Source organism: Centruroides sculpturatus, unplaced genomic scaffold, assembly GCF_000671375.1.
Source record: "Centruroides sculpturatus isolate CEXI.00-Female unplaced genomic scaffold, Cexi_2.0 scaffold560, whole genome shotgun sequence".
In the NCBI taxonomy this organism is placed as follows: Eukaryota; Metazoa; Arthropoda; class Arachnida; order Scorpiones; family Buthidae; genus Centruroides; species Centruroides sculpturatus.
In genome coordinates this window covers 171,234-195,141 of record NW_019384914.1, presented here as the reverse complement: position 1 = coordinate 195,141, position 23,908 = coordinate 171,234, and the positions used below count along the sequence as shown (strand labels likewise).

Here is a 23,908-nt window from a genome sequence, read left to right as displayed (position 1 = left end):
AGGTGGCATACAAGAGAAAAGAGGGAGGGATATGTCGATAAATCACAATTCTTTATTCATATATGATTATAAATTAGCATAAGTATACTTAATTTAACTTCTGGAACAGATGTAAATATAATATATCGAAAATATTTGATTAAATACCGTGTTTCCCCAAAAATAAGACAGTGTCTTACATTAATTTTTGCTCTGAAAAATGCACTAGGTCTTATTTTCAGGGAATGTCTTATTTTTTCCAGGAAGAAGAATTCACATTTATTATTGAACAAAAAAATTCCCAAGTCGAACTTAGACGAGAGTGACGTATATCCGGTGTGTCGAACTGTCGCCTTTTTATAGCGTCAACATCGAACTCGACGACCAATTAGTGCTTACTGAACCGTAGCACTATGCAAATGTCATGTGGCATTATTCCTGGCCGACCAATTAGCCATCATTAGCCGTAACGTTATGCAAATCTGTGATTCCCAAGCCATAGTCTTATGCAAATCATGCCGTGTGGCGTAATTGTCTGCTGACCAATCAGTGGCTGTACTTTCAAAAAGCCAACGGCCACTTTCAACCATCTGTCAATGACCGTTACGACTAAAAAAAAACTTCGCTAGGTCTTACTTTCAGGGGGAGGTCTTATATTTCGCAATTCAGCAAAATCTGTGCTAGGTCTTATTTTCTGCGGATGTCTTATTTTCGGGGAAACACGGTATTAGTCATTGCTAATTTTAAATTAGATCTGATGTGTCTGTTAGCTGGTTTCTTGTTTTACTTTTTATTAAATTTATTGCAGAAAAACTATTCACATACATAAGTTGTAGAAAATAATGTTTGAATTTTTGCTGCATACTTCCTTAAGCTGGAAAATTGATATATTTATTCATATTTTATGCAATGTGGACCGCAAAAAATTAGTGCGCACTGCCCATCCCTGCTTTAAACAATTGGAACAAGCATTCATCTCGAATGTTTTGAAACTTAAGTTGAAACCATTTAGGAAAATCTGATGAAAAAATGTGTGGCCAACCTGTAAGTTTGCTTTAATGCTCCTGTTGTAATCTTCCATAGTTTAGTTGTGATTAGTTTGTAGCGCTACGCGACTATGTATTGTTATTATATGTATGTATATATATTTTTTTATCAGGTTTTGTATCAAGTTTTTGTCATTTATGCGATGGCACGTGTGTGTGTGTGTTATGATGTCACCGCTTGGGTGGAGCTTTCCGATATGTAGCGCTACGCGACTATGGGTTGTTATTATGTGTATGTGTATAAATATATATATATATTTTTTTGTCGGGTTCCTTTTGTTTTGTATCGGGTTTTTGCCATTTATACGATGTCACGTGTGCGTGTATTATGATGNTCGAAAATTTTAAAAATCGAAATAGAAAATCTTCCACTTTCAACCACTTTCAAGCCCATATCTCCCGCACCCTTATAGCTATCGAGACGCAACCACCCCTATGCACGAATGGAGACTTGGGGCTACTACCACATACAAACACCATTGATGTGCGATGTGTAATTTTGGCTGAAAAGTGAAATATAGGGACACACGCGTCCATTTATATATATATAAGGGTTTTGTATTTAATTTCAATATATATATATATATATAGATTTATTGCCCCGTGGATTCCTATCTACGGCATACTCTACTAGTTTAATATCCAAATAAATCCGCTTGCCTTTCCCGTAACAGTAATGGCTCTCAAGTGTCCTTAAGTTATTTAAGTATGACTTCACTGAATCATGTTTTCACCAATATTTATTTCTGATGTTTGCCTTTCTGTCTGAAAATATCTGAAAACTCTTGTTATAAGAAATGCATGGTCCACATTTTGCATTCACAAAAGAGAACCAGACATTCTGATCTCCAATTTGAACAAAATTTGGTGAGCACATAGCCCTAAACACAAATAGCTCCTTGTCCAAATAATAGGCCCACTTCTCAAAAGTTTCTGAAAAATGGGCCTCTGAAAATTGAATGTTTAGCTTATAGGTCTTTGGAAGTTCTGTTATAATTTCACCACAGTTTATGGTTTTGTCAAGTGGATATTTGACAAAGGGTAATTAATGTTTATATCTACACATGGCAAAAAATCAGAGCATAAGGGCTCTAATTAGATTTCTCTGCATTTCTGAAAAAAATTCCAATGAAAGAAATTAAGAAAGTCTGCTCATTTTCTGATTGCTGCAAAAGACAAATTAAAAACATGACTGTTATAGGCATGTTCTGCAAATGGTTAGCACGTGAGGCAAAAGAAGCCATCAAAAAAGGTAGAACTGGTTTTTCCAGTCAGGAGTCATTCATTCATAATTCCAAATGAAGTGTTTGCAGTAATAAAAAAAAAAGTATACCTATTTGATAAGATTATTTGTCCAGAGAACTATAAATACATATTAGTGAATTAGGAAATGTAAAGCATTTGAGAAAAAATTGAAAAGTTCAGTATTTACATTCAAGCATCCAAAAATGTTTGAAGAATGCAGAAAATTTGTATTTTCAAATTTGTAATACAAAGAGAGTTACTGAAAAGTCATCAAATAGTAAAACTGTAAAAGGAGAGTTACACTACAATATTGAAGTTGCCACAGGGCATTCTATTTCGAAATAAGGGAGAAAGACTGACTAATCCAATGGATCTTCCCATTAGTATCCAAGTGGTAGTTGAAAAACTGAAAGATGTTGAACAATCTATTGAAAAGCCACTTTGAATACCAATGGAAACAGACATACAAACTTGAATATTATGTGAACACTTTGGGAAGTGCCAACAAGGTAAGACATAAAGATGCTGAAGATATGGAAAATATATAAAATTCATTTATGTGCTCCAAGACTATGACAGTGACATTGTGAAGCCTTGAACAGGAAAAGAACAGAATTAGATATCAGAGGGCAAATATTGTGAGGTTCCAGGCGGAGTCCAAACCTGTTGTTAATCACGCTATAAATATATCTCCAAAATAGAGAAAAAATTGTATTAAACGAATGCAACACAAAGCAACACAAACATAAACAATGTGAGTCCCAAGTGAAACTCTGACACGTGTTAGAGAATAGATCAATGTCAGGCCATAGTTCAAACTTTGACTCTGACACATGTATACAAATGATAGAAGTTAAACTGAATCGGGAAACTGAGAAGTTTAACAAAAGAAAAACTTCGTGTTTAGTAGTTAAAATTCCAAAATGTCAGGATGTAAACCATAACAATATTAAATATAAGTGCAGGTTTTGAAGTTCCATCAATATCTCCCAATCAGAGTCAAGAGACAATGTTGAGTTGAATACCAAAGATCAATCTTTCTCGTCACCATACCCAATCTTATTTCCACCTGGAAACAATGAAGGAGACAAATCAAGAAAGGACAAGAGAGAATCAAAACCCATCACAGTAAAATTTGGGAATGAAATTCTTTAAATACCTCAAATTTCAAGGACAACATGCAGATTTCTGTCAGATTTTTACTTTACAAAGCAACCCATGCACTTTTCTCTCTGTTTTGTATGCCATCATTCTCACCAAAGTTCCATTGTTTCTGTCTGTGCTCCACCAATTTCCATCATTCTCCATCCGATGGATTTACTAGGATATTGCCCAGGGATGTCAACACTTCCAGAACTTTATCAAAATCAGCGAAATATCTTGAATTTCATTACAGTGATTATGCAATAATAAGAAAGTGTAAACCTAACTCTTGTATCCGAATAAATGAATTTCAATTGTAAAGGTGCTTGTGTCAGTGCAAACCCACAACCCACATACCATTCTAGACCCCTCATACAGTACATCTTGACTTTAGTGTGACTGAACCCCCCTTTTTACGGTCAACAACTTTACAATACAGTGGGTGATCGGTTAACAAACAAATTGGATAACAAACACTTTCGCGAAAGATTTATGATCGGACAACGAACACATGTTCAGATAACAAACACTTCACAAAACAAACATAAAAAGAATCAACAGAAAATAACGAATACTGATTGATTTTCCCTTGTCTTCAGGTAACAATTCGAAACCTTTCGGAGCGCAGAAGACGTCAACATCGACACTCAACCCGATACCGATCAGATAGTATCCATCCAAATTTTGAAACTCTCCCTTGTAATTCCAGCTTTTTGTTTACCTTTCTGACAAATAATTTTTTATAGTCTTCGCGAGACTGTCGGATGGGTACTTGTTAAGTTTTGCATCGGAGTTTATTTACGAAAGGTGAAAGTTTAACTGTCCCATCAGATATTCATTAACGTTTTAATACCAAATTTCAAATTTCATCCGGGCTTTGCATTTAAATAATTTTTTGTGAGCTAGTTGATTTCTGTTCTCTGAATTTTTGTAAGTGCTTTTCTGAACTTTTTATTTAAGAAAGAAACTGATAATATTATGGAGCCTAAAAAGAGGAGTGTCAAGAACTGTGCTCACGGTAGAAACCAAGTAAGAGATAATAGCCAAGATAGAAAGTGGGCACAAGATGTCTGATGTTGCTAGGCAGTATGGCTTGAACAGGTCTACAGTAGGCACAATTTTAGCTAAGAAAGATATCAAAAAGTCTCAAGCTGCTAATGGAGTCATGAAAATCACATCTGAGAAATAAAGAGCATTTTAGAGCTCATAATGAAACCTGAAATAGATCTGACAACAGACAAACTCCAAGAACTCTCAAATGAAGAATACCAAGAAACTCAGCAAGATGTGTTTTCTTTTGAAAAAAAAGAAGGTGAAAAAGGACCGATGTTGACATCTGCTACTAAAGTTCTTTTGAAGAAGTGGGAGGATGTCAGAACAACAATCATCCAATGGCATCCAAACCAGAATAAGGTTAATGGGGTTGGGATCTCTACAATTACAATACTTGTAAAGTACTATATTATTTTTACGACTTTAACAACGATTATCGACACAACTGTGTGCCGAAAATAGCTGTTACCTAACGGATAATTTATGCAGATTTGCGTTAATGTGTCAGGCCTGGACTTTAAGCGTGCATTGAATTAAATAATGACAAAGTTATTCAAAAACAATCCAATATTTAATAATAATTCTAGTAATAACTATATACAAAATTTAGTAACAATCAAACAACAATTTATTCAATGAAAATCAATAGAATCAATCCGACAAAACTCAAATCAATCTATTTGCTCACTTACATCTATTCCCCTTTGGAATTCAACAAAAATTCAAAGCCTTAACTTATGTACAACAATTCTTATGAACTAAGGTCCTAATCATCACCTTAATATACTAGGAACCTTTTTCCTCAACTCTCAAGACTTTCTCTAATTTTCTATCCACAAATTGAATAACTTCTAATTGCCTTGGAACACCTTTATCGCTATCGGACACCTCTTGTCATTCTCTGCTACAAAGCTCACCACGCTTGTTGCTAACAGAAGCTCACCTCAGTCATCTTCACTTGAGGTTCAGACTTTATACTGTGAGGTGACATCACAATTCTGATTGAGATCACTTTCTTCATTTACATACTTATCTGTAACATTGAACTTTTTCTTTTTTTCCTGGCAGTCTATTTCCCAACAATACTCGCTAACCTTTTACATTATTCTTTTTGACAATTTTCGGAATGTTTTCTTTGTTAAGGTTTAGCAAGTTCTTGAGTTGTGCTTGTGGGGTCTCTCCCCTCTTTTCAGTGCGGACTTACTTCTTTCCGCTCAGAAGTGCAAGTATGCGCATGTTTTTTTTTTTATACGGCGCTTTTTTCTCATTGGTGAGTTGGTTTTTCTTTCTTCTGTTTTAAATTACTAAGGTGAGTGGTGAGGAAACCTTTGTCCTAACAAAACATAAGCCCCAAACAAAAATAGAATAAAAAGCAAAATAAAACTAACTAAAAATAACGCTCGGACTTGGTTCCTTACATACTATTAATTACTTCTGAAAAATCCTGAAAAAGAAAGAAAAGCAATCGACATTGGACAGATTTTTTATCCCTCACAAACAGAAAAAACATGACTAATAAAAATGCAAGACTGCATATATATGTATTTTTACTATTAGATATAAATAAACGTAATAAAAAAGTTTATTTTTTTATATTTTTTGCAGTCTCCAAAACAAATTAATCAAATTCCCATAATAACCTATGGTAAATCGATAATCGGTTAAACAATTTGGATAACGAACAAAGTCTTGGAACAGATTATGTTCGTTAATCAATCACCCACTGCATTTTCTTACATTATATAGATAGCAATACTTTATTACACCATCCAATTTTCTTTGAGTGTTCTTTTATAGAGCCTGAAGCCATATCTGAACATTGTTCACTGTCTAAAGAGTGTATTAAATATTTGCAAGTAGTGATTGCATTACTGATATACTGATAAATTAAAAAAATTGTATCCCGGTAAATTTACCAGTAATTAATTTTTTTACCGGTATTTTGGTTTAAAAACCTCTTAATTAACTCAATATTTATTTTCCTAAAATTTCCATGGGAAATACCCGTAGGAAGCAGATTTCTTTTTTGTCTCCCCATACCATAGCAAGAAAACAGTGCAAGTGGTAGATGGGTCATTCCATTTGTAATTTAAAGTTATTAAAAGGAATTATCTAGTCTTTTTATAACTTGATTGCTTGTATTACACTCCAAAAACAGGTCTTGATTTTGGAGTATATACAGGAAAATAACCCAGAAAATTGAACAAATATAAGTTACATAAAATATCCAATAATGTTAACAAAAATATAATTTTGTTAACATTATAGATGATATTATAGAAACAATCAAGCATTTATCAAAAATTGAGAACAAATTATGACCTGTGAATGTCACTAAAATTAGTTCAGACTCAGATTCTGGTGAGAAGTGTTATTGCTTACTACACCATCAACTTCTCATGCCGACACGAGAACAAAGTGCACAATAGAAAAGTCAAATTTAACAATGAAAGAGATATTGGACTTATTCATTAAACATAACACAAGCATAGACACTGATAACAGTAATATAAGTTTAAAATGTAAAAGATATAGTTTAAAAAAGAAATGAATTATTTCTTAAAGCAAAAAATACAAGGAATATATCTTAAAAACGTTTTCAATGCTCTAATGACAGTACATCCAACTAGTATTGGTTCCGAGAGAGCTTTTTCTAATGCAACTGCCATTTGTACAAAAATTAGATCTACATAGATTAGACAACGAGAGCCTATATGTATTATGTTTGTTATTTTTTTTATTTTTTATTTTTATTTCTCAAAAAGACACTGTGGCCAGGTGCTTTTACAAGCATCTTAAAGCAAAAATCAACAAAACCAAAACAAAACAAAACAAAAACAGGATGCAAGCTAAGAAAGAAAATTACATTCTACCTCAAGTCTAAAAATTAATTGAGAACAAATATCACTGTGGCTTAAAGTTTTTCTTCTTTTTACATTCTTTTTGAAGATTTCATAACTTGATATGTTACATAAATCATTGCACAGACTATTCCAATAGAAGATTAATTGAAAGATCAGTGCAGATCTTCCCACCTCTAGTTTAACAATTGGAAGACTATATTCACAAATTATACGAGTATCTCGTGTTGATCTGTGAAATTCTCCTATACCAATTCTGAGTGTTAAAAGCCTACTTTCAAAAAGGATGTGAATTTTGTCAGGCTGGTGAGAATTTGCCGGCAAATTCTCACCAGCCTGAACAAAATTCACATCCTTCTCTGGCTAGCAGTCTAGCCAGATCTATGGAAGAATAAAACACCTGTGGGACATTGTCTGACATGAGGTGCAGCAGGGACCACCACCACATAGTGCAGACATCATGCGTGCTGCAGCAGCCACAGGCTGGCAAGGGATATCTCAGGTAACCATTAATTGCCCCATTAATAATATGCTTTGTTGTATAGTGGTCAGTATAGCTGCTTGTAGAGGCCATATTCATTACTGAATAAAGTTATGTTTATTTGTTCTTTTCATCAATTGCATATCTCTGTCACACTTCTAGTTCTGCAACGTGCATGTGGCTATACACATTCCTTTGTGATGTTGCAATTTTGCTTTTCAGGAGTGTATATGTCAAGTGTGGCAAACCTTTTTGAGACTGCCTGCCATATAATAAGCATACTTAACTTTAAAGATATTTATGCATGCCAAAGTTTAGATTTCAAATAATAATATTTAAATAAATTAAACAAAAATGTTTTAATTAGAATAAATGTAAAAAAGCTGATTGAAAAAAGGATAATCAGTTGATAAACAAAAAAGATGATTGGAAAAAACAGATAATAAATCAAAATCATACAATACATTGTACCAAATGATTTCTCCTTATGTGCCACTTTGGGCATGCGTGCCACAGGTTTGTCACCCCTGGTATATGTTCTCAATTTTAATTAATAATGTCTTGCCTCTATACATCATATTTTCCCTATTAACAAGAGAGTTATGCCAGTCATCTATCTAACTCTGTTCTGGAGAAAATTTTTGTATTGAAATAACATGACTTGTTGTCCCAATTGGAAGTTTGCATATAGTTAATTGGTGCCTCCTTCCTCTAAGCTTTCCATATTTGGTCTCGACTTTCATCTATCTAACTCCGTTTGCAACATTAAGGAGGGACAGACAGACACACCAGTGAGAATTTACAGGTCTGCAATTTTCAAATTGCAACCCAATAAGCCTTTGCAATTTGAAAAACTATCTAAATATTGTTACTATTTAATACTTTTATAATTAAAAAATAAAAAATTATAATTAACCTTTCTTGTAATATTTCACAGCAACATAATCATCTGGAAAATAAAAGAGTATATTTAGTAATCAATTTACAACAATTAATTGTATTTTATATAACATTTAAGACTTATTAACAACAAATAATTGACATAGTCAAGTAATAGTGAGAACATAATAAAATTAAGTTTATCTGAAAATTCTTAGTTATTTTAATATTAATGTTTACATTATCATTAAGATAAAGTTTCTTCAAGTACACAAATATTTTAATAAACAATAAATTTTGACCAACAAAAATAATACTTGATTTTGGCACTATACTCAGAAAAATGAGAAACAATGCTTAATTTTAGAAACCAAATTAAATTTTTATTTAGTAAAATTTTTGTTCTTTTATAAGATCATCATCCGCGGTGAAAATTAGCAAGTGCATTAGAGTGAATACATTTGAAAGAGAGAACATCCCTACATTTAAAGTATCGCTACAGGTCCCTTTTTTTTTAACAAAAATCCTTAAACAAAACAAATTCAAACATTTTCTTTACTCCTCAAAAAGAACAAACTCTCCTTTCCACCTTACATCATTTGTAAACTCTCTTCTGTTCCAGCATTCCAGATTCTTCTTTTTTTGATTTATATATATATAACACAGACTATACTTGGGGAAAGCGAGTAGGTCCCATATCACTACACAAACTTTTTCAAATTTAAAATTGTATGGAAGTTACAATTATTCAGAAATGAATAAAATAAAGTAAACCAAAGTAAGTTAAAACAGAAGCAGCATCAATTTGCAGATGATGTTTGCTGAAAGGTTTGTAGTAGAGTGGCCACAAGTCTACATTTACTGTTGTAGTAGATCATATTTAAGTCAATTTGTTCTTAGTTTCCTGTTTTAATTTAGCATGAAATGAGGTCAGGGTATCTCATACCATGTCTTCCATACACCTCCATAGTAACATTTGCAATGACACAAGATACACGCATAGAAATGCAGAGAGCACAATTGATACAATCCACCCACAAGCAAGAGTTAAAAGGAATGAAATGATTGGAAATATACAAATCTGTAAGGGACCTTAAATGCACTAATTGCAGAGGATGCAGAGGGTCTCATAGTGCATAGATAGCATGGTATGAGATACACTGATCTCATTTCATGACATTCCAAAACCCAATACGTCAGCGCACACAGTTCAAAAATGGTTTTACTATATTGGTTATTTTAAAATTTTTAAAAATTGTAAGTATTCTGTGTAGAGTCAGTTCCACCAAAAATTCTTAATATATTTTATTTTATTATTTATTTGTTAATTTATCTAATATTTTTGTTTTAAATTTAAATGTTCGTGCATTTCATCGTTAAAATGTTAAAGTTTTAAAAATAAGTTCGAATTCAGTTGCAAGTAAAGATGGCCTATTCTATTAGGTTGAAAATGTTAGTGTTTTGATTAATAAAACATTTCTCAGCAACAGAAGGTGTTTGATGGTTCATTAAATATCTTTATTATTAAAAATAAGCAATTGATTAAATATAAAGATTCTGAGAAGGATAGCATGTAATACTTCTGATATTACATCAGAATAAATACAATTTAAGTATTAAATAATTGTTGCTGTTATTTATTAAAACGTCTGCTATCAAATACAATAATTTCTCCAAGTTAAATAACATAATAGCAATATATAATTTAATGATTTTATGTATACTTCTAATATTTTCATGTAAAAACTTTGATAAGTTTTGAATCCCAAGTCAGCAGTGAATTTAAAACCAGATGCTATTGTATTATCAAAAATTTGGATATCTGAAAATGACACATGTACATATAATCTGCCTAATTTTAAACTTTATTAAGTTCTGAGAGTCAAATAAATAGGGAGATATAATATTATGTATGTTACCGGCCAAACCCAATTTCAGGCCAAACTAGTTTATCCTATGCATGTCAGGATATACTAGTTTAGCCTAGGATAATCTAGTTTGGCCTAAATACTTTAGGCTTAACTAGTTTGACCTAGGCCGAACTGATTCATGTACTACAAATAGGTGCCAGTGTAAAAAACATGATTTTGTGTAATTCAAAATGCCACCACAGTACACCCGGTGGTTAAAGTGTACAGTACTTAGGTAATCCCAACGGCGGTGCTTCGGTTAGGTTGGTTTGGTTAGGTTAACTACATTTTTAGTAGACGTTTCCTTTTTTTTTTTCTTTTGTTCAAGAACTACCGTGAATCAATAACTAGTGATGTTAAACACTGGGTGGCCTGCCGGTGGCTCCCCTCCGGGAGGAGTCCGTCGGGAGCACAAACAGTTGGAAGCGCAGCCATTTGGGTTACCTAGGTACACTTTAACCCACCCTGTAAAAATAAATAAAAGATTAAATATTTTATTTGTTACACTAAGAAACACAAACAAGTTCATTTTTAATTTTAGTTTGACTTTAAAAGTTATTTTTATTATTTCGTCTGAATTTTTAAAAATATTTTTGAAAATTAATTACCTTTAAAAGTGCATGGTTTAATAAAAAAATACAAACTGATAAGTACTGATTAGCTTATTTTTATTTTATAGTTTTGTATAGTAGTGTTGTGTGACTTCTAATCAATACCATTTTTTATAATTAAGTAGACTATGTTTGAATAGATATTGTTCATCTAATTCAGCGATTCCCAACCTGTGGTACGCGTACCCCTAGGGGTACGCGATAGGTTGTTTAGGGGTACAGAAAAAAGTTAGTTATTATGGCAGAAAAAATAATATATTATGTATCACAAACTAATAGTATTAAAAAATTATTAGATAAAAAATGTTCCTTGCAACAATCACAACTTTATTATACATTTTTTCTTTTAGGTTTTTTTTCTTTAATTTAAAGTTACAATATGTAAAATTAACAATACGGTTACTCACTAAATTTCTTAAATGAGGGGTACAATCTAGAGATATGACATGTCACGGGGTACAATCTAGAGATATGACATGTCACGAGGTACACTAATGAAAAAAGGTTGGGAACCACTGATCTAATTGATTGCCTTTTAATGTTATTTTAACCACTAATATACTTAAATCAGGCCTGGCCAACCACAGCCCATCACATTAAATTGTGTGGCCCGCTAAGCGATATAATATATCTAATAAAACTTTTGTTTTCCGTTTTGTGTATACCAAAACAATTAAATAAATTAAAATTTGCATGTGTCATTGTTATAATGCGCAAGTGCAAGTACGAACTCTTGGTATAACAATGAAATCTTATTAATTTTGTATTTGTTTTACTTTTTTAAAAGCATGTTTGCCTAAATTGTGGCCCATTGTAATGTTACGCGTGATCAAAGTGGCATGCGAAACAATTTGGATTCGTCAGGCCTGACTTAAATAATAAATCTAAATCAGTTCAGCCTAGAACAAACTAGTTAAGCCTAAAGTATTTAGGCCAAACTAGATTGTCCTAGGCTAAACCAGTATATCCTGACACGCCTAGGACAAACTAGTTTGGACTGAAATCAGGTTTAGCCGATAACATACATAAATAAAAGACTCAAAGTTTCAAGAGTAGAGAATTTGAAATATAAGATTCAAATGAATTTATATTCAGAAAGGTGATGTATAACAAGGCAATTAACTCAATAACCTAAAACCAGCAATAAGAACAGTCACTTTAACACAGCAAATGTTTACTTCTATCTTTAATGGACATCATCAGGCTAATGTTCAAAAACAAAACTGCATCTTTAGAAACAAACAGGTTCAAAGATGTAGGTGCTCACTGGTTAGTGTTTCTCCATCAGATAACCTGTGGATATATTAAGGCAGGGGTGTCCAACCCGCGGCCCAAGGCAAGTTCCAATGCGGCCCAATAAACGTGTAAACAAAGCCGACAAATTTTTATTATTTATTTATTTATTTCAACAACATAAACTCAAAAAAGAAGTTTCACAAACTTTATACATATTTTATTTTTGAGTGGAAAGGAAATATTTTCAAATACTTGAAAATGTGTGAATGAGGAAGGAATACTAAATCAAGCTGGAGTTGTGACTCATAGAATTGTAGATCCAAATTCAAGAAAAGGAGAGAAAAGCCAAAAGATAAAAAGTAGTGAGAAAGGTTAAACAGACGTTCTGTTATGCAAATATTGACCCTTAATTTTTCAACCTTCCTCACTTTATCTTTTGTCCTTTCTCTCTTTTCTCCTCGTTTGGGTCTTTAATCCTTGAGCCCCAACTCCAGCTTTATTTAATATTCCTTCTAGTGTTGCAAGATTGGCTACTTTGCGCCAAATTTGGTTATCCTTCTGTTAGTTTGGCGCAAAAAATATCATTTGGCGCATTGGCTACTTTTTGGGCTACATATTATTTATAAATATATTAGTTGATTAAAAATGCACTTTAATTAAAATGGTGTTTCGTTGCTTTTTATTAATTAGAGACCCAAATGAAACAAATATTTGTGTTTTTCAAATAAATTTTCGTTTGTCTCTTTTATAATAAATGAATTTATCTATTTCTAAGTAAAAATTGAAAGTGTCTGTAGAAATAATTTTTTAAAATATTCTTTTTCGTGATAAAGTTTTAATACTTATTACTATAATCTAGATATATTAATCCTTAAATATTAATATACTTGTATATTTAAGGATTGCGCCATAAGTATGTATAATATATTAATACTTGTGGCCCAAAACTCCTTGACTTCGTTCAATGTGGCCCAGAGAAACAAAAAGGTTGGACACCCCTGTATTAAGGTTTAATGGTGATGGAGGCATATTTTCCAAGATTGGAAAATTATCATCATCTTTGAAGTTAATGGCCACTTTTCTCACAACCAATGTTCCCTCTAATTTTTTTTGTAGATGAGCGGAACATATACTTCTCTGAGCAAAAAATTTTTCTGAGCATATATATAAAATCTTATTTTTTCCTATAAAAATTAAAATAATTAATTATAAAGTAGAGATTAAACTTCATTTTAAAACATACTTTTATACAAAATATTATCTTTTGTCAGTGATTTAATGTATTTAATCGAAATATATGCAGCAATAATCATGTTGCAGACAGAATGAGAAATAAGTAAACAACAATTCAAATCAGTGTGTGCATGCTCGCCTGCGCGGCACATAAATTCTCGTGCACAGCAACAATTTGAGCAGTGCGCGGCCGTGCAGCTTAGAGGGAACATTGCTCACAGCCACCTTGTGTATCTTCATAAGTTCTAGGTATCAGAGTTGTGCTCTGTTGTGTTCAATGGAGAATTTTGGCCCAGCAAAAATGGACCACAACATCTAAGGCATGAGATATTAAGGGAGGAGAATTAAGGCCCTTATGTCCATTTGATGATTCTTTAAACAGGTGGTGATTTGTCAGCTAGACTCTCACATATTCCAATTCTTTGTTATATTTATGGGTCTTGAAAGGGATCAAAAATGCCCCCATAAGTGTTGCCAGACCAGGGGTCTTTAGTATTCCTGAAGAGTGAGAATACTGTCAGGCTCCTTTTCAAGGCCAGGCTGATGATGGCTATCTGGCTATCTCTTTATATAGAGAGGTCAGCAACTCCATTGTATGTGACTGCCCTATACATTTCAAAATTGGATGGGTTGCATGGAATGCTGTGTCTACATATGCTGTGATGATCAACAAGCCCCTTAATAATGTTTCTAGTGAATCCATGTTGAATAGCCTGCACAGTATCAGAATGAAATTCCTGTGTCCTTTTCCATGGATCAGAAGTGTAAGAACAGGCTGTGTATGGATCAGACTTCAAGAATACGTCTTCAAGCATATTTGTTCCAAAATGTATGGTTCTATTTTTGAAATTAGCCTCTCAATGTCCATTAAAGATGGAAAAAATATTTGCTGTTCTAACTTGAGTGTTCTTATTACTGGTATAGTGCTATAATAGATAAAGTAAACACACAGTCAGACAGTGTTAAAATTCATTTAATAATGCAAGTACTTTCAACAATACAAAATTTTAGTCATCAGGCTAATGAACACCTGGAATTTGGAACAGAATACTTTAAATGTTAAAATTTTGTACTTCATCTAAAACATTTTAACAAAATTTGAGGCTCACAAGTGCAAGAAAATGAACAAAACTGCACTTTGAAATGATAAGCACAATAAAACTAGTAAGATATTTTTAGTTAACTCGTTGGTACATGATCACATAGGTATGCTAGTGTTGCATGGATTCCTGGCTGAGATGTTTAAAAAGTGAGATCCACAAGCTAGGAAGCTCAAATGTAGTGTATTACATGGACACAAAATGAAAATGTGGAAGGGATTCCCAAATAAAATTTGGAATTTATTAATTTATTTTAATAATGTTCTACAATTGGCACAATGTTTGAAGAGAGTGATTTGGAACCATGAAGAGTTGAAATTAGACTCCAACGTTTTTTAATGCTATGTGAAGCATCTACATTTTGCAATATCCTATTGGTGCTCTGCTAAATAATTTGCTAGCATTTTGATAATGGTACAGATATACTATGCATTTTCTCCCATTGTTGGATGGGATAGCACTACAAAATAGATCCAGATTTATCTATTAAAACAAGAAATAACTATTGTCTATTGGTGTTAAACACTTTTGATTATACCGCAAGCACTTTCGACATTTTATCAATGTTTATCTTCAGGTGAAAAATGTAACTTTGAAACATTATGATAAATTTTAAAAAATAGAACATTACATATTCGAAAATGGAATACAATACAAATTTTCAAATACAACATTAATATTCAAAATAGAATTCAGTTTTTTAAGTTAAATTTAAACTAAAAAAGGCATGAGAATGGCATGTGCATAGAGATAAATTAGTATGAAATAACAATAAGAATGCATACAATGGTAACATAAACATTTACATGCCGTTAATAAATTTAGTATTACACCAAATATCAGGGAGATCAAACATATATTTATAACAGGGTTCCAATCTTTCAATAAATAATGCTGCCCATATAAAAGTAACTTTTTTGTCAACACATTGCATTAGCAGCAAAGTCTCATTCCATTTTGGCACACAATTTCTTTCTACCACACTGCTAGAAAGTTTTGTAGTGGACTTCTTGTAGATATCAATCTGATGTTCAGTATGATGGATCTGTAACTTTCTTTTCATGATCTCAATATACAAAAAATATTTGCATTGCTATCTGGCTGTTGTAGTGTAATCAAATAAACTCCCAATTTTTCTTGTGTGGAAAATATATCTTCGTTGTTGCAGAACAGCCTAGGAGAGGTTATTTGCAGTTTAATCAGAAGAATAAGCCCATATTTCTTAAAAATTTTGGTGATGTGTAATGAAACAAGACCTAGGTATAATTATAAAACAGCAACTGCACACCGGGTTGTGTAAAAATAAATAAGACCTACTTGAACCTTTAACCGATGTGTGTATAAATTAATCTTTCCCAAAACGAACGTTTTCATAACCCCTTCTGGGCTCTTCTTCAGGTATACCTGGATCGAACATCAAACGAAAAAATTTGAATAAATCCGAACGCTGCTGAGTTTGAATTGCACGGTTCGTTCATTTATTTCGTCACGTGATATGTTTGAAAGTGTTCGAGGATAACGATAAATGTCCATATTCAAGAGAAAGATATTATTAGGATATTTAAAAAACGTGCCATTGAGATACACAATTATCCAATAATGTTCTGACATGTTCCCCAGTACCTTTTATTCTATTTTATTTTTCAACACTTAATAAATAGTATACCGTTGTTACTCCGTATATAGCGCGTTTTGCCATGCCATGGAAAGGCCGATTTCGTCTCTTGAATTAATACACGTGGATGTGTCGTATGCCTTAAAAATTTCCATCTCTTCCAACCACTTTAGGTGATGAATATGGGGTGTGGTGACAATTACATGCGCTCTATTGAAGTCCGCCACAATTTCGGGATCCGTGGCGTAGGTGGAGAGTGAGGTGGTGTGTCTGTTGCGTTGTATATCCGAGATATGCTCTTTTATCCTAACCCCTAACGAACGTTTAGTCGATCCTACATATATTAGATCCCTGTTAAACAGGTTGTCTCTTAGCGGGATTGTGTAGACGCCTGATAGTTTCACCACCCTGGATCGGTCCTTTTTGTTGCGTAGGATATCGAACAAGGTGCTGCATCTTCTGTATGTCAGGGTAACTTTTCGTTCTTTTGCGATGGTGTTGTATAAAGACCTCAATAAAGGGTTGAACCTGACAGGTATCCTTTCATTTTCCATCGTCTTGCTAGTATTTTGCGTGGTCGTTGTAGTGTTGGAAGAAGCCTGTGGTTGTTTATGGCCCTCCGAGATTTTATGTATAATGTTGCAGTAACCATGGGATCTAGCAATGCCTTCCAAGTATTTTAACTCCTCCGTTAGCACCTGTTGGGTAGAAGAGTGCGTGTAAGCCCGTTTAACCAATGCCCTGAAGGCCGCCATCTTGTATTGAACGGAATCACAAGTTAAACGGTATGTACGCTGATAGATTAGACGGTTTGCGGTAAACAGATGTGCGTATGATGGAATCCTCAAAACTTATATCCAAATCCAGGAAATGGATTCTGCTGTTACTATGTTGTTCAATCTCTAGTGACAATCCATATGGGTTCTCGTTCATTTCTTCTAGAAAGCGGATTAGGTTGTGAGTTGTCCTCCATAAGATAATGATGTCATCGACATACCTTTTATAAAGGATAATGTCTTGGAGGAAATTAGGCAGTGTCCTGTTTTCCAATTGCCTAATAACTAGTTCACATAAATCCCCGGAGACCGAACTGCCCATGGGGACACCTCTTGTTTGCGAGTACATCACCCCTCTAAATTGAAAAACGGAGTTGTAACAAATTAAATCGGCCAATTCTAGTACTTGATGATGAAGTTCATTGTTGTCCAATTTTTTAAAGAGAAAGTCCCTTAGAGCACAGAAGCATGGAGGAATTTCAATCGAAGGGTATAAGGATCTAAAATCCAATACTGTGATACAAGACGGGGATGTGATTACTCTGAATTGCTCTATTAAATCCATTGTGCTGGTGATGGAAAATTGGTAGCCCTCAAGATGTGGAGTAAGGATGTCATGTACCGCTTCTTCAAGTTTTCGTGTGGGAGCTTTGGCCTTATCCACCACAGGGTGTAACTGTTGCCCTTCTTTGTGTGTTTTGGCAAAGGCAAACAATTTAGGGGCATCAGACGCATCCATTATAATGTTCTTCATATTTAACCTGGTAGCCAACTTCGTAGAAGCAAACCTTTTAACTCTTGACTGTAACTTATCAATCGCATTATTTTCAACTTCATTGCATCTTGTTGCTTCTAGGTACTCAGAAAGGCCTCTCTCATAAGTTTCCCGCTTCATAATCACTAATATTCTGGCTTTATCTGCCCTAACCAACGTAACATTATTGGCTCGTATCCATCTGGCCGTGCATTTAAGATTCTCTCTGAATTGGAGCACATCTCTAGAGTCCTTCTTGTTTATTATTTTAAATGTGGCTACCCATCTATAGTATTCCTTCTGCAGATCCGTCAGGCCTCGTATTAATAACTCTAAGTCCAGAATGCATGATCGTAAAGTATCCTTAAATGGAGGGATAGGGGCGTACGCAGGACCAAACTTGAGGATACGTTCAACGTAACTCGGCACCTGTATGTCATCCCATACAATAAATTGACATTCGTTGGGTCTGCAGCTGGAGGGTATTTGTTAAAACTGCAATGGATTCTCCGTTTCCACGTGTATTAATTCAAGAGATGAAATCGGCCTTTCCATGGCATGGCAAAACGCACTACATACGGAGTAACAACGGTATACTATTTATTAAGTGTTGAAAAATAAAATAGAATAAAAGGTACTGGGGAACATGTCAGAACATTATTGGATAATTGTGTATCTCAATGGCACGTTTTTTAAATATCCTAATAATATCTTTCTCTTGAATATGGACATTTATCGTTATCCTCGAACACTTTCAAACATATCACGTGACGAAATAAATGAACGAACCGTGCAATTCAAACTCAGCAGCATTCAGATTTATTCAAATTTTTTCGTTTGATGTTCGATCCAGGTATACCTGAAGAAGAGCCCAGAAGGGGTTATGAAAACGTTCGTTTTGGGAAAGATTGTTAAAGGTTCAAGTAGGTCTTATTTATTCCCTAGGTATAAAATGGAAAGTTTTGCATTCAATGCTGTGGTGAGATGAGTGACATTTTGAAGAAATATGGACTTCCATTTAAACCACAAATAACCTTGCATAGGCTCCCCTGCAATGGCAATCTTCCAAAAACTTGGTAACACTTTTTAAAAGTTTGGGCATTTAATATTTGTGTTGCCATGATATTACCTATTTGTTGTAATTCTAAATTTACTAACGGCATGTAAATGTTTATGTCTTCATTGTATGTAATCGTATTGTTATTTCATACTAATTTATCTTTATGTGCATGTTGTTCTCGTGCCTATGTTAGTTTAAATTTATCTTAGATTAGTTAAATTCCATTTTGAATATTTAATGTTGCATTTAAAACCTTGTGTTCCATTTTCAAATATTTAATGTTCTATTTTTTAAAATTTATCTTAATGCTTCAAAGTTATGTTCCTTGCCTGATAAAATTGGGTCTGTGACTTTTTGTGGTCCAAGCATTTAGCTGATTGTAGGGAATATTTATTTGGGAATTCCTCCTCACTTTCAACTTGTGCCTGTGTAATACACCCGTACTTGAGCTTCCTAGTTTTTTGGATCTCGCTTTTTAAGCATCTCAGCCAGGAATCCATGCAACCTTGGCTTACTTATGTGATCATGTACCACAGGCTAGTACAACTAAAAATATGTTGCCAGTTTTATTGTGATTATCATTTCAAATTGTGATTTCGTTCCTTTTCTTGCACTTTATAGCCTCAACTTCTGCTTAAATGTTTAAAAGTTAAAATTTCATACTTCATTCTGTTCCAAATTCCAGATGTTCATTAGCCTGATGATGGCAAGTCTAAATCATTGAAAGTGCAGAAGAGCGTCATTTATCCAAAAGTCGGTTACCCGAAAGAATTCCAGTCGGCAAATTTAAATTTTCGCTAGTGCTGTGGCGCTGCAATCTTTGGCTATATCTTGGGCTACTCCAATATTTTTTTTGTTGATGTGTGTTTTAGCTGGCAGCACTGGCACTTTTGTGTGGTGTTTTTCTGAGGACATAAAACATAAAAATCAAACCAAAGATGATTGTAGAGCCATATATTACTCAAGGGTTTTTACACCCTAATTTCTTTTCTATTATGTATTTACATGCTGTGGCAATGCATTTGCATCACTGGCATTCAGACATTGGTCATTAATTTTGCTCTTATATATTTCTATTTTTTCCATGTTCATTGCAAGAAATGGAGAGTGTACTGTTTTCACAATGTTAGCTTCATACCACTTTACATTTGAGCCATTTATTTGTGACAATGTTGCCAATATTATGTTAATATGGCCTTTTTTCAACAGTGTACATGCTTGTTTGTAAAAATTGCAACATTATGAAGAAAATATCAGAAATGAATGAAATTTATTCCATGTGTAACCTGTAGAGATACAAAGAAACAATTAAATTTATAGAGCAATCAAATATTACATTCTAAAAATCAGTTTTTGGTGAAGCTCCCAAGCACTACAATAAGAACTTCTACACATCATGACATTGAATCAAATGGATTTGGAATGTCTACCTGAGGAATAGCATTCCAGATTGCTTTTATCCAAACCCAAATTTCATCCATATTGGCTGCAGGATAAGTGTCACCAATGAGTTTCTGATTCATGAAATCCCAGACACTTTCCATAGGTGACATGTCTAGTGAATGGGCAAGCTACAGAAAAAGTGGTATCTGTCATGCTGAGAAGTCTAGAACATTCCTAGCAACATGTGGACAGGCATTGTCCTGTTGAAATACAGCTCCAGGAGTGCATTGAAGGAAGGGTGCGACTTTAGACTTCACAACTTTTCTGATGTAACAGTTGCTGTTGAGAGTACCCACAATTCTGAGCAGTCGAGATCACCCATGATATCCAATAGTGCGCCATGACATATCTTGTAATCACCACTATGATGCTGGATAATACACTGTGGAAGATGGCATTTATCTTTGTAGCATCTAATACATACTCAGCCATTGATGTACTCTAAATTGAAGTGGGATTTATTGGAAAAGACAATTAGTTGCCAATTGGCATGCCAGTGGCTGTGTTGATGAGCCCATTGTAGCTGCAGGCATTGATGGTTTTGCATCAGGAAAATCCTGCACAAAAAATGCTTGTATGCAATTCACAGACCAGCAAACATCAATAAACTGTGGATGCAAACAATGGCATACTTGTAGCATTGCTCCAATGTTGTGCCAACTGTCGAGATGAAGTTGTATAGTCAGTAATTGTCATGTGGATGAGGTATCTGTTGCCCTGTGCTGACATAACATTTTGTTGTCCACTGCTAGATTTATAGGAAGATTAACATATTTAAACATTAATGTTACTTCATTAATTAATGTTTAAATACTTAAATTGCAACAACTATTATTTTTGGCAAAAATGTGACAGTGTAAACAACAGTGTAAAAAATGTAAATCAATATATAGATTATAATTTAAAACAGTGTAATTAATTATAAATTCAATAATTAGAAACCAATCAGATCAGTATATTCAATAATCACTAAAAATAAATATTTTCAATTAAAAACAAGTACTGTAAAAAAATATACTCTAACTGAAAATATTTACTATTAGTGATTAGTGTAATTAATTATTTGTATACCTTTGTATTAATGATATTAATATAACAGGCCAATATGAATTTATGCATACCTAGTTAAACATAAAATCTACTAGTTACAATTTCATGATGAACTCAGGATATTTTTCTTCCAAATTATAAATTAGAAGTTCAGACTATTTACAAAAAATTAATTTAATTTTTGAGTCTATCAATTCATCCTTTTCACGCACCATAGAAGTGCACCTTTTACATTGGTTTGAAGAAATCACTTCATAAAAACAATTAACAATAGGTAAATATTACATTATTAAAAATGATCAGACGTCAGCCTTTCATTTTAGGTTCTGACGCCTATAACATTAAAAATCAAAGTAAATCTTCACACCCAACTGTCAAGTTTTATACACTTTGTATCAGGTTCAAGCCCTCTAGTGGTGGATACGAGTTATCTTTAATTTGCATATAGTTTCAAATGCATGATGAACTCAGGATATTTTTCTTCCAAATTTAAATTAGAAGTTCAGACTATTTACAAAAAATTATTTAATTTATATAATTTAAATAATTTTTTGTAAATAGTCTGAACTTCTAATTTATAATTTATAAGGTCTACTAATAGAAAAAGTAAATTCAGTAAAGTAAGTTACCTCAAAATTTTTTACTTTTAAAATTTGATTGAAATATAAAATTGGTTCTATTAATAATAAGTTACTAGTTACTTTTATGACTTAAAAGATTAAGTCATAAAAGTACAGTAATACCTCGACTTACGCGAACCCGGAGTTATGAGATTTTCAAATCTCGTCGATTTGTCTTCTGTTTGAGCACCACGCAACTCTTGATTACTCACTCCCCTCATACTATTGTTCAGCTTACATGTTCGGACGTGTCGCGCGGAATCGACACATAGCTACAATTTATTTTGTGTTATTTATTTCTGTGTTTGTTATATCTACGGAGACTTGAGAGACTCTATGTGGTGATTTCTTGTAACCGTGAATGAATCAGAAGATGAGATAAGGTTAACGAGAACATTTATTAGCTTACATACATCCCACTTGGATTTTACACAAATTGCAACATTATACCCCGACTTACGCAAATTCGACTTACGCAATCAATGCTCGGTCCCACCTATCACTTAAGTTCGGGGTATTACTGTAACTTATTATTAATAGAACTAATTTTATATTTATGAAGACATCTTTATGTGACTATACAAGACTAACTACAACCATCAATTATGTTTATCATTGTATTGTACAAATTTAATTATGTTTGATTTAGTATCCATCAGTGGTAAGCCATCATTGGAAGCAGTGGATGTNTTCCGCTCTCCGATTTTATATTACTCACGGATTTCAATTTTAAACCGGTGATATTACGATTTCGTATATCCCATCTCTAAGGGGATGTAGAAAAAAACGTGTACAATTCTTGTATAATGTTAAAAAATTAACCGTTACTTTGACAGCATCATTTACAACTAAATTTAATAAATGAGAGAGATGAATAGGGTACAGAAAAAGCTCCAGAATTTATTTTCCTTAAATTTATGATTTATGTATCCATTGTCATAAAAATTTGTCTTTCCACTTTTTTCCCTAGACTACAAATATCCGAGTACAAAGAAACTGGTTTCGACTTATTTCTACTTAAGTAGTAGTTAAATAATTAAGCAATTAGGGAATTGGGGACATAAACAAAACCCTGATGAAAGAGCCAAAATTTTACTTCAACAAAAGCTTAACTGAACTAATGTCTAGCCGAGTACAGTGGAGACTGATTTCTTCGTATTATTAATGTAATAAAGACAAAAATCTTCCACTTTCACATCAAATGGAGTTGAAAAAAGTTGCAGGTAGATCTTGTATTTCTGGAATTCACCAAACCTCTCATTGAATGATGTAAGGAGGGTGTTAACTTGGTCAGAGTAATCCATCTTCATATGTGGGTATTTCTCTTTCATGGCCTTGCAATGTGGAAAGTGTGTAAAGTTCTCTGATTGCATGTGAGACTTGAAAAGTGATAGTTTGGTCATAAATGCATTGATGTTACTTGTCAACTGAGAAACAAGTTGCATCTTTTCCTGCAATCTCAAATTAAGGTCGTTTAGATAAGAAGTAATGTCAGCAAGGAAAGCTAAATCACACTGCCATCTTTGTTCCTCCAAATTCCTTGTAGTGTTCCCCCGTTATTAGAGGAAAGTGATAATAGGCCCCAATAGCTCCACAAATCTCTTGAGGACTGCTGCCTTGCTCAGCCAACAAACTTCAGTATACGTGGGCAGGTCAGCATAATCAGCATCTATTTCTTCAAGAAATGATGTGAAGAGTCGATGGTTGAGTCCATGACGGCGGATTAAGTTCACAGTATCATATACATCTTTCAGCAGACGTTCAAATCCCAGCTTCTTTGCACAAAGTTGCTGTTGGTGAATTATGCAATGAT

The 23,908-nt window shown here is 33.4% G+C and overlaps 1 protein-coding gene across 1 annotated transcript in view; it reads right to left on the bottom strand.

Annotated features, from left to right (window-relative positions):
- The window catches only part of LOC111631709, a 334,641-nt gene that overhangs the window by 254,598 nt on the left and 56,135 nt on the right, over positions 1–23,908 (bottom strand). Inside the window, exon 7 of the mRNA XM_023376015.1 lies at positions 8,725–8,757. Coding sequence (XP_023231783.1) covers positions 8,725–8,757 — 33 coding nt within the window. The remainder of the gene's footprint in view (positions 1–8,724; positions 8,758–23,908) is intronic.